The 12,264-nt window shown below is 42.2% G+C and overlaps 1 protein-coding gene across 1 annotated transcript in view; it reads right to left on the bottom strand.

Moving 5' to 3' along the window:
• MARF1 (meiosis regulator and mRNA stability factor 1) overlaps nt 1-12,125 on the bottom strand; it is a 52,143-nt gene extending 40,018 nt beyond the window's left edge. The window contains exons 1-2 of the mRNA XM_068247333.1: nt 11,866-12,125; nt 3,286-3,479 (exon numbers count right to left, since the gene is read on the bottom strand). Coding sequence (XP_068103434.1) covers nt 3,286-3,432 — 147 coding nt within the window. The 5' untranslated portion in view covers nt 3,433-3,479; nt 11,866-12,125. The remainder of the gene's footprint in view (nt 1-3,285; nt 3,480-11,865) is intronic.
• Nucleotides 12,126-12,264: the final 139 nt, after the last annotated feature.

Raw genomic sequence — 12,264 nt, 5'->3', positions numbered from 1 at the left:
ATAAACAAACACAAACTGCTGCGCTGCCTCCTGGCGGAATTTTTCATACCGCCAGGAGGGTTAATATGGCTTCCTCCATATTGCTCTCACTTCAGTTGTCCTTTAAAAGGAAATAAATATGGCAGCCTCCATATCCCTCAGTTGTCCTTGTGGAACACAGCTCTGTTTTAACAAGAAAAAAAGGACAAAGTTGGTGCCAACCTCATGTGAGTGAAGATGGAGCTTGAATAGTTCGCAGCCTGCTATTCAGGGTAACCAATCCTCATTTGACATTGCATCAGAGGGAAGGAGGGGGGGGGGGGGGGGGGGGAGCTCACACATTAGGGTGAAGGATAAGATTGAGCAATAGAAAAAGTGATGACGAGGTAGACAATAAAGTACACAAACAGCACCATATAGCCAAAGTATGGTCGTTAAGTGCTATTATGACAGGTTTAAATACAGTGTGACGTCTGACAAAATCTCGCAAGTCAGGTATTTGTATTCTATCAATGCAACAGGCTCAACAGAACAGACAAATCAGTACATGTCTCCTAGTTACTGAACTTCCTCTTCCCCCCCCCCCATGTTTCACAAGGTGACAAAATGTGTCAGGTGGAGCCTAACGGGCGAACAAGGAAGTGAAGACTGACAGCAGCGGTGATACACGAGAACAAGAGCGCATGGCCATTCTGCAAGCCTTAGACCTCACTCACACTAGTGTGCTTCTGTCTGCTTTTCAGCAACATGAATCAATCTTTAACATTGATTTGCTGATAAAAAGCAGACAGTTTGAATGAGGCCTTACCTGGCAGGCAATGGGGAGAACTCGCTAAACTCTATGCTCGCTATAACACACAGCATGCGAGTGCATTTGGTTAATAAAATTTTAGACTATTTAACGGTATTATGCTATGGAAGCGCTTTTCTTTTTTATATGAGGTCTGATGAGGTCACTATCTACTACACTGGCCTCAATTCATTAAGCAGTTTAGACTAGTTTGCTGATGGTTTGGTGTAAATCAGTTGCATCAAAAGGCAATTCACTAATAATAATATTATTATTGTTTTAGACCCAATCTAAAACATTTAGTAATTACACAATTCACGAAGGCAAAGGAGTAATCACGCCCACTTTTTCTGACAGATTAGATCAGCTGATTTATGTCTGTAAAGTACTTCTGTGAGGTATTTTAGATGTGAGGATGGAGTTTTGACTTAATTATGAAGGAGTTTAATTGTATCCAGAGGAGAGCTCATCAGAGCAGAAGGACATCAGTCATAGCTACTGGTATCTTTAGACCTCGTACAGTAATTAGACCTAATTACCAAATGTTTTAGACCAGGTCTAAAACATTTGGTAATTAGAGAATTCCTTTTGATGTACCTAAATTAATGTCCAGCGCTGCGTAATATGTTGGCACTTTATAAATACAATAAATAATAATAATAATAAGACCGATTGCTGGTTTACACCAAACCATCAGTATATTAAAACCATCAGTAGACTAGTCTAAACTGCTTAGTGAATTGAGGCCACTGGGGAATCAGCCATGCCAAAAGGAGACCTGGAGAGAGCAAGGCGATACCTGACCAGTCAGTGGTCACAGGGTGCCAGATCTCACACACGCAAGAGATTGCTTGTAAACTTTTACTATTCTCAATATCTCTGCTGGTATTTCCTGGATTCCTTTTCTTACCATTCCATTTTGCTCCCGCTTGGAACAAAATATCCTCGGACCACCGCCTTGTGTGCCTCCTATTCTCTCAGCTCCGACACTTCAGATTTTCAGTACAGTTTAAAACATTCATCAAGTACAGATACGATTTCACTAACCCCATGTTTTTCTGTGATTAAGTTTGGACTAAGTCTCCATCACCATGTTTTAGCAGTTGTATCAGAAATTTTGATAACGAGAAAGACCAGTGTGTGTGATCTGAGAGAGCCTTTGACCCAATGGGTGACTCAAGGACATAAGTCAGATCTCTTAGAGCCAGGAAGAAGTAGTCAATTCCTGAGTATTTATCATGAAGTGAGGAGTAAAAAAAAAAAAAGGTAAAATCCCTCTGAGGGGTGGGATATGCACCAGGAATCCATAAATGTCAGCTGTTGATGCTTGGTTTTAATCTATCTCGGGGCTCTATATGAAAGGATAGACCAGACATTAGAGCAATCCAAAATAGAACTCAGGAGGAATTGTCAAGTCACCACCCAGTACGAGTATACCATTACTGAAGTTAGCCAGTTTGGACTACATGGAAGCCATTAAGTGTTTTTTTTTTTGTTGTTTTGACCATACAGACTAGCAAGTGTGAGCTGCCGTTCACCAATTTTACCCTCACAAATATGAATCTAGCCTCTAGGTCCCTCTCAACCTCTTCCATCATAAAAGGGATATCCTTGTGGATGAATATTGAGACCCTTAGTTTTGGTAGTGGGGTGTAAGGGTATATAGAGAGTCCTACTAGGCCAAGAGAGCACCTTCGCTCCTTAATGCAGCCTCCTATCTATCCATCTCATATCCAAGTATCCAATACATATGCAGAAGGGGATATTAAAGGAAAATCGGAGACAAATTAAAATAAAATTTTATACATACCTGGGGCTTCATCCAGCCCCCTCTGCACTGATCGCTCCCACGTTGTCTTCCTCCACCTCCTCGGTAGAAGCCCCATTAGCTTGGCCGGGTCAGGGCATACTACGCATGCTCGGCCTGGCCGGGAGCACCCTGCGCAATACGAATGCATAGGTGCAGAACGCTCCCAGCCGCGAGACGAGGTGCACACTGACAAACAGCCCCGATTTGCCAAGCTAATAAGGCATCTACAGAGAAAGAGGATACAGAGGAAGATGGCATGGGAGTAATCGTTCTGTGGAGGGAGCTGGACGAAGCACCAGTTATGTATCAAACATAATGTAATTCATATCTTGTACGCTTTAAGATAAACCTGCCCCCCCCTCCCCCAATATCGAAATAAAAGTTTTAATACAATCGTAGAGATAACTTCCTTATGTGTAAAGCCTTGAGGTACCGCCAACGCCAGGTGCTGGTAGGTTTTCATCCAGAATTTGAACCCTATGTCAAAAAGGTGGTGTCTTCAACCAGTACACTATCCAGCCACCGTCCTGTTCTCTCCAGGCTCAGGCTACTCAGCTAGAGAGTTCAAAGACACTTTATGGAGTTACTCACTACACTTATTTTCCCAGTAGAGTAACGTATTAAGTTAAATTTGGAAAATAGATTGAGTAAGGCACCTTCCGCTAATGGCCATTTCTAACAAGCCACAGATAGAATAAACTCCTACCATTTGTTCTCCAGTAGTGGGTAGTGCCTGATCAACAGTTGAAAAGCAGTTTGAGAGCTTCCACAACCAAGGCTCAGCATTCTTGTCTTGCCGCTGGAGCCAGCCAACAGACTTCATACAGAGGTTTGCCTTCTCATTTCCTTCCATTATACTTTCGGCATCCTACAGGGCCTCTTTTCTCTCATTATTCCTTCCTAAACCAAACAAAAATACATATTGGATGATTAAAGACTTCTTAAATTCATCATCATCATCATCATCATCATCATCAAAACAAAATTCTTCAAAGTGTAAATTCACCCTCTCAAAAATGTTCTATAAAACATGCTGCGCAGTGTTTTTAGCAAAAAGGTAATTAAAAGTGACCTTTGCATTTCAATTTGCAGTCAGCTATAAGTTGTCAAAACGGACAGTATTGACGGGTTGCATCACTTTTGTAGGCTGGAATCTATATGGTATTTTCAGTACAGAAAGCCCATGAATGTTCCTCTTCCAGCAGGAGTAACTAGCTACACACATTAGCAATAATAGTTGCCCCCAACCTAAATCAAGAGCTTGACAGGAGATGTGGTCACTTCCAGTTTGATAGTGTGGAGTAGCTGAGCATTTCCACTTATACAGGCAAAGCAATCAATTTGAAATATTGCATGGCACCAATACTAGCAATTTAGAGTGCTGCAGAGACTGCCCATTTATCAAAAGGTGACCTGGTAACATTAATATGGAGGCTGCCATATTCATTTCCTTAAAAAAAAAAAAAAAAAAAAACCCTGCATATTTGGCTTAGGGCTCTTTTCCACTACGCAATGCGATCGCAATTGCGTTTCAATTTCCACCATGTGATTGAGCTACTATACTCATTAAAGTAAAGCTCAATCGCATCCAAAAACGTGGCAGGACGACGATTGCAATTGGACCAAAATCGCATCGCACTAATGGAAATTGCTGCTGCCGTTTCCATTAGCTGAACACACCTTGCGATCAGAATCAAACCGCAAAGTAGTGGAAAAAGGCCCTTAAAGTGAACCTCCAGACTAAAAATCGACTCAGCAGCACTGAAAAGGTCTGGTGTTTCTTTAACAGTTTCACAGCATCAGAACTTTGTTTCTCTTATCCAAGTCTCATTTTTAGCTGCACAGAAAAAAAACTGCCTGGGCCTTTTCCCCCTGATGCTGTGCAAAGCATGATGGGATTTCTGATGTTGCTGCTCTTGTTCTGCTGTTTTGGTGCACATTTTTTTTTTTTTTTTTTTTTTTTACATTTTGAATTTGACATTTGAAGCCTAGTGTGTGCAGCTGGGAGGAGTAATCAGGACACAGGACAGTTGGCACTGTGTCTCCTGCTCCTTGTCACCTCCTTTCAACCAAAAAGATGGCAGCCCCCATTAATCACAAACATTTGCCTGTTCTTTTAAAACAGGGTGGGTAAAAAAAAATTATATTACCTATCTATTCTAAATTAACATAACTAATGTAACTTAATGACAGTATGTTTGTTTAGGCTGAAGGTTCCCCTTTAAAGGGGCACTATGGCGAAAAATTTTAAAATATGTGCAAACAGACAAATAAGAAGTACGTTTTTTCCAGAGTAAAATGAGCCTTAAATTACTTTTCTTCTATGTTGCTGTCACTTACAGTAGTTAGTAGAAATCTGACAGAAGCGACAGGTTTTGGATTAGTCCATCTATTCATAGGAGATTCTCAGCAAGGCTTTTATTCTTTATAAAGATATCAGGGCTGTGGAGTCGGAGTAGGGGCAATTTTGAGCACCCGGAGTTGGAGTCCTTGATTTCATAAACTGAGGAGTCGGGAGTCGGATGATTTTTATACAAAATCCACAGCCCTGTTAAGTATTAGACTAAGGAGTCGGAGCCATTTTGGGTACCCAGAGTCGGTTGGAGTCGGAGTTTCAGAAACTGAGGAGTCGGAATATTTTTGTACCGACTCCACAGCCCTGAAAGATATTCCCTAAAAAGGATTTAAACAATGATGCTGACCAGCTTCCCTGCTCGTTACACAGTTTTTTAGTAGTTGGACAGAGCAACCGCCCTTCACTAAGTGCTTTTAAAAATAAATAAATCCCTGAGAATCCCCTATGAAGAGATGGACTAGTCCAAAACCTGTCACATTTCTACTATCTACTGTAAGTGACAGCAACATAGGAGAAAAGTAATTTATGGCTCATTTTACTCTGGAAAAAAAAAAAAAAAAAAAAAAAAAAAAAAAAAGTGTACTTATTTGTATATGTTTGCACATATTTTAAACATTTTCGCCATAGTGCCCCTTTAATGCAAGTGGAACCATGATGCAAGCTTCCTTTCAAACTGGTAATCTAGCAAGAGACATCAGTCCTGATTAATTTCTGAAACCAAAACTGTAGGTTGAAAATCGATTCATGTTAGATGGCTCCATGTAGAGGTAAGGCTCTGGATCTCATAGAGCCTTCCAGTCCTCTCTCTGTGCCCTTGTTCAAAACCTGTCCCCATCCGGGACTCCTTGGCAGACTTTGGATCATTAGCGTCCCCTGAGGGCCCTTTTCCACTAGCAAACGCCAGCAACTGCGATTTTTCATAAATTCTTATGCGATTGCGATTTTTCATTTGCATTATCCCTCTTATAATCGCTCCAGAAAGCGATTGCGATTTGATCTGTAGTGGAAAATACAGTTGTCTTCAAAATTATTCAACCCCCACTGAAATTGAGTGTTTTGGCCAGTTTGACATTGATTTTGATCATTTCAGTCATCTCGTTTACAATTAAATCAAAGAAGCACTTGTAAGTCAGACAAATATCACATAACATTTATAATGAAATAACCACCAATGTCTTTTCTGTGCTCACATTATTATTAGTTTTATTCAACCCCCAAGTGACATTCATTCTTAGTACAACATCCTTTTCCAGTTATAGCAGCTTTTAAACATGAAGCATAGCTTGACACAAGTGTCTTGCAGCGATCTACGAGTATCTTATCCCATTCTTCATGGGCAAAAGCCTCCAGTTCAGTCACATTCTTAGGCTTGCGCGCTGCAGCTGCTTTCTTTAAAAAGGAGCTGTTAGGTATAGGGTCTCAGAGAAAAAACAAACACATCAGTAGCTAAAGATTGGCTGTACTTACATTTCATATTCATTTCACTGTCCACGTTTGGATTTCACAGAATTTTTATATAGTATTTGCAGAGAATGATGCTCCTGACAGCTCATGGCAGGTTCCATGTTTGTCTGTCTCCTATGAAGCCAAATGTGTCGTCATGTCCTCCCTGCTTCCTGATGATTGGACTCAGAAAAAAAGACACTACTGCAGTGAAGATTGATTAGCCATGTGGCTAGGAACAATAGCGGACTCATGCAGTATACTCTGCCTGGAGATTTCTCAGTGCTATGAGCTGGACTGCGTTACAAGCTGTTGTAACATGCGCCTGTAACTTCTCACTAGCAGCAGAGGGGAGGACCCAAGGTGGGAAGAAGCAGCCCCAGAATTCTTTGCAGTATGGTATGTGGCCTCTTAAGAGCTTGGGAATAACAGCCTTGCTGTTCAGCACACATCAAAAGTAAGAGATTTTTAACTTCAGTATTGCCTTTTTGGCTTCCTTCTAAACTGTTTAACACAGGAGCAAAGTAGGTTTAAATTAGCTTTTGCAGCCTGACAGTTACTCTCTAAAGAGGAACTCCAGTGAAAATGTAATAAAAAAAAAAAAAAAAAAAAAAAAAAGCGCTTTGTTTTTACAATTATGTATAAATGATTTAGTCAGTGTTTGCACATTGTAAAATCTTTTAAATCCCTGATTTACATTATGACATTACATGGCGACATTTTCACTGTTAGCAGGTGATTTAGCTGCTGCATGCTTTTGTGGCAGTTGGAAACAGCTGTAAACCAGCCATTTCCCACAATGCAACAAGGTTGACAGACAGGAAACTGCCAGGAGTACCACAGTACTCAGAGTCTCCTGTGGGAGGGGTTTCACCACAATATCAGTCATACAGCGCCCCCTGATGGTTGTTTGTGAAAAGGAATAGATTTCTCATGTAAAAGGGGGTGTCAGCTACTGATTGGGATAAAGTTCAATTCTTGGTCGGAGTTTCTCTTTAAGTCCCACTAGAGGTTCTCAATCGGATTTAAGTCTGGTGACTGCAATGGCCACTCCAAAAATGTTCCAGCCTTTAATCTGCAACCATGCTTAAGTGGACTTGGGGGTATGCTTGGGATCATTGTCCTGTTGATAGGTCCTTCGTCTCCCAAGCCTCAGGTTTGTGACAGACTGCATCACATTTTCATCCAATATCTCCTGGTACTGAAGAGAATTCATGGTACCTTGCACACGCTGAAGCTTCCCTGTACCTGCAGAAGCAAAACAGCCCCAAAGCATGATTGAGCCCCCACCATGCTTCACAGTAGGCAAGGTGTTCTTTTCTTCATAGGCCTTGTTCTTCCTCCTCCAAACATAGCGTTGATCCATAGGCCCAAACAGTTCTAATTTTGTTTCATCAGTCCACAGAACACTACCCCTGTGGTAAACAAAATTAGAACTGCGCAGGCCCAGTATGGTCTGTGTCTGCGCAGTACGCTCCTGGTGACATCAGCGGGATTGAGGACACGGCAACGCAGGTGCAGTGGTTTTCAGACTTTAAAGTCTGAAATTCCAGAAATGAACCGGAGGCGGGGCCGGAGCATCGGTGAGTGGCTGCGCGGGCACAGGATGTCTGCGGGGAACCGTTAGAAGCCCCGGGTAAGTTCAACTCATTTTCCCCCGACCCCCCTACAGTATCCCTTTAAAGAAAGCAGCTGCAGCGCACAAGCCTAAGAATGTGACTGAACTGGAGGCTTTTGCCCATGAAGAATAGGATAAGATACCCGTAGATCGCTGCAAGAAACTTGTGTCAACCTATGCTTCATGTTTAAAAGCTGCTATAACTGGAAAAGGATGTTGTACTAAGCACCAAGAATGAATGTCACTTGGGGGTTGAATAAAACGGTTAATGTTGTGAGTACAGAAAATACATTTGTGGTTATTTAATTCTAAATGTTATGTTATATTTGTCTGACTTACAAGTGCCTCTTTGATTTAATAGTGAACAAGATGACTGAAATGATCAAAATCAATGTCAAACTGGCCAAAACACTCAATTTCAGCGGGGGTTGAATAATTTTGAAGACAACTGTACTTCTCATGATTTCTATGATAAAGTAGCAACCCTAGTGATTTAAAAATCGCTAGCGATTTGCGATTTAGCTGTGCAGTGGAAAAAGGCCCGGAGTACCTCCGAAGACGAGCACATCCGTACCGCACTTATGTGAGCACAGACGCGAACGTGTGAGCATGAACCCGCACGTGCGCTGTACAGGTGCGCTAGTCTTTGGAAGTAATCGAGGACGTCAGTAAGTCCGAAGACTGCCCAACCACGGCCAAAGACTTCTTCAAACAAGCTGGTTGAAGAACTTTACTACAGGTGAAAGTGATGAGGAGTACACACACTTTACATTTCCCTATAGAATTTAAAGGAAAAATCTAAAGTATGTGTGGTTTTAAATCATTCCATTGTTGCCCTGGCTTTATGTTTAGGGTCATTGTCCTGCTGGAACGTGAACCTCCGCCCCAGTCTCAAGTCTTTTGCAGTCTCCAAGAGGTTTTCTTCCAAATTTGCCCTGTAGTTGGCTCCATCCATCTTCCCATCAACTCTGACCAGCTTCCCTGTCCCTGCTGAAGAGATGCACCCCCAGAGCATGATGCTGCCATCACCATATTTGACAGTGGGGATTGTGTGTTCAGAGTGATGTGCAGTGTTTTCTGCCACACATAGCGTTTTGCATTTTGGCCAAAAAGTTCCATTTTGGTCTCATCTGACCAGAGCACCTTCTTCCACATGGTTGCTGTGTCCCCCACATGGCTTGTAGCAAACTGCAAACGGGACTTCGTATGCTTTCTGTTAATGTCTTTCTTCTTGCCACTCTTCCATAAAGGCCAACTTTGTACAGTGCATGACTAATAGTTGTCCTATGGACAGAGTCTCCCACCTGAGCTGAAGATCTCTGCAGCTCGTCCAGAATCACCATGGGCCTCTTCACTGCATTTCTGATCAGCGCTCTCCTTGTTCGGCCTGTGAGTTTAGGTGGATGGCCTTGTCTTGGTAGGTTTACAGTTGTGCCATACTCCTTCCATTTCTGAAAGATCGCTTGAACAGTGCTCATTGGGATGTTCAAGGCTTTGGAAATCTTTTTGTAGCCCAAGCCTGCTTTAAATTTCTCAATAACTTGATCCCTGACCTGTCTTGTGTGTTCTTTGGACTTCACGGTGTTGTTGCTCCCAATATTCTCTTAGACAACCTCTGAGGCCCTCACAGAGCAGCTGTATTTGTACTGACATTAGATTACACACAGGTGCACTCTATTTAGTCATTAGCACTCATCAGGCAATGTCTATAGGCAACTGACTGCACTCAGATCAAAGGGGGACGAATAATTATGCACACACCACTTTGCCGTTATTTATTTGTAAAAAATGTTTGCAATCACGTACGATTTTCATTCCACTTCTCATGTGTACACCACTTTGGGCTCTAATCTCAAAGACTTCCCCCATGCGGTAAAGTGCATGCGGGAAGTTACCGACCAAAACTCCACCACGTTGAAATTCTCAAAATGTTCCGCATGTTTTTTCCGCATGCGGAAAAAGTGTGGTAAAAGTGCGGCATTCATGCGGAAAAATTTCCGCAAAAGTCGGTATTTTCCGCAATAAAAGATCAATTCTCAAAAATGTTCAGGCGCATCATTTCGTCGTTAATTACCGATTTTTTATCACCTACAAGTAGTAGGAGATATATTCCGCATCCCATTGACTTTAATGAAGTCTGGAGGCTTATGGGCTGTGCTTGCTGGACTTTAACATTTTTTTTTAAATACTTTTTCATGCGACCTTTTTACCGCATGATTCCCGCATGAATAATGGCTGTTTCCGCATCTTTTTTCCCGCATGCGGCAAACATGCGGAAAATGTTAGAGAATGCTGAAAAAATGCGGAGTTTACCGCTGGCGGAAATATAGCGGTAAAATTTTGCGGAAAAGTTTGGTCTTTGAGAATAGAGCCCATTGTGTTGGTCTTTCATGTGGAATTCCAATAAAATGGATTCATGTTTGTGGCAGTAATATGACAAAATGTGGAAAACTTCAAGGGGACCGAATACTTTTACAAGCCACTGTATATTTTGCCACCTCCAACCTTATAAAGCTATGCACTAACTCCTGCTAGAACAAGTGCTAATTACGATTAGGGCTTTGGAATGTGTAGTTATGTAAAGGCTTTTCACACAAGAGGTTGAACTGCAGTTGTTTGGCAGTTCAGGCTCCCGGATGCGACACACGAGCGCCATTCAGGTTAAATTTATATACAGCAGTTGTAAAACCACGCGCGTTAAGCACTGACAGGCAGTGGCGTTCCTGGGGGCTGAGAACCACGCTCAGATAAGGCTATGGAGCACCACCTGACAGATTTTAGCCACAATATTTACCTCAAACCCAGCCCCAGATTGTGACAAGTTAGATAATGGCTAGACATGGTACTTTAAGCTCACATATAGATTGTATATTATAAAGGCTTTTTAGTAGAATTACTTTATCTATTTTAGTCCCCTATACTTTCCTATTAGTTTTGGGTCACCCTGAGCTGCTTGGGTATTCTGTAAGAAATAGAGGAGACAGCATGAAACCCAATCTATTGAATAAATGCTAAAAATGCACATTGGGACTTTCAGCTACTGGTCTTGTGTTACAACACTCACTCCAGCTGCTGCCTCTGATACAACTTTACTAACTGGATAGCATGTTGGTAAGGCTGTTGCCATATATGAGGAATTTGAGCATTCGATTTGAGTTTAAATCCCAGCTCAAATCAGAGAGAAAAAAAAAAAAACCACAGTAAGGAGCCTTTAGGCAAGGATCTATCCCTGATGATCCTAGTAACCCATAGAAATGACCCTAACTGGCAACAGCTCTGAATCACTTTAAGTAAGGGCAAAAGTTCTGTCTTGCCTTTACTACGTACAATCTGTTCAGGTCCTAGGGTAGGGTAACCAATTGCTTACAAGTTAGTGGTCACGATTAAAATTACCACAAGCATAGAGCAGCAGCAGCCATTGGTCTATGAGGTTTTCCACATCTAGACTAGGTTCTGGGAACTTGGGGATTAGCTGCTTCAGTTTTATTTGCACTCATCTTCACAATTGAGACTGTAAAAGTTGTAATGTAAACTGTACACAGAACACTTCTGTACCATATGAGCAGAAAAAACGCTAATATGCAGAACCCTAGTCAGCCCACCTCAGCACAAAAAGTGACAGAAACAAACAACACATCACCCACAAGGTCATAACTATGAGGTATAACGATGGCAAATATCAACGTGATATTTCAACGCACAATGCAAAGCAGAGTTACATAAACTATGTAGGATTCTGGAAACCCCAACAACACCCCACACCTAGTTCAGGAAGGATGAAGTAGCGCTTGAAAACCTCTGCCCTTCCCTTGCAGTCAGGACTACCCAATAAGACTCCCAACAACGCCAGTATTACCAGCCCAGCTCACCTGGCCCCCACCTGGCTCTTTAGCTCTCTCACATCTTCCCCCTTTATGTCTGCTCCATATACACACTTCCGCTTCTCCGTGTCTTTCACTCCTTTCTTCTTTTACGCAGCATGCGCGGATGACGTCACACCCCGCCCCCTTCCGCCAAAGCGTTACCCCAGCGCACTAGAAAAATGGAGGGCTGGGCTATGTACTGTGATGGATCCGAACTAACAGCCCCAACTGCAAGCCGCAGCCCAGACTGTTGTTTGTTTACTTCGCATAGGATAACACAGTGACGCAGTTTGTCTTTCCTTGTCACGTGACAAATTGTCTGCTGCCATCTTTACTTCGGGCATGTCGCATACACTATAGAGATACGACTTTCGCGTTCGCTACTGGATCCACACTTACTTTGTT

The sequence above is a fragment of the Hyperolius riggenbachi genome, chromosome 7 (assembly GCF_040937935.1).
Source record: "Hyperolius riggenbachi isolate aHypRig1 chromosome 7, aHypRig1.pri, whole genome shotgun sequence".
Lineage (NCBI taxonomy): Eukaryota > Metazoa > Chordata > Amphibia > Anura > Hyperoliidae > Hyperolius > Hyperolius riggenbachi.
This window is presented reverse-complemented; position numbering and strand designations above follow the sequence as displayed.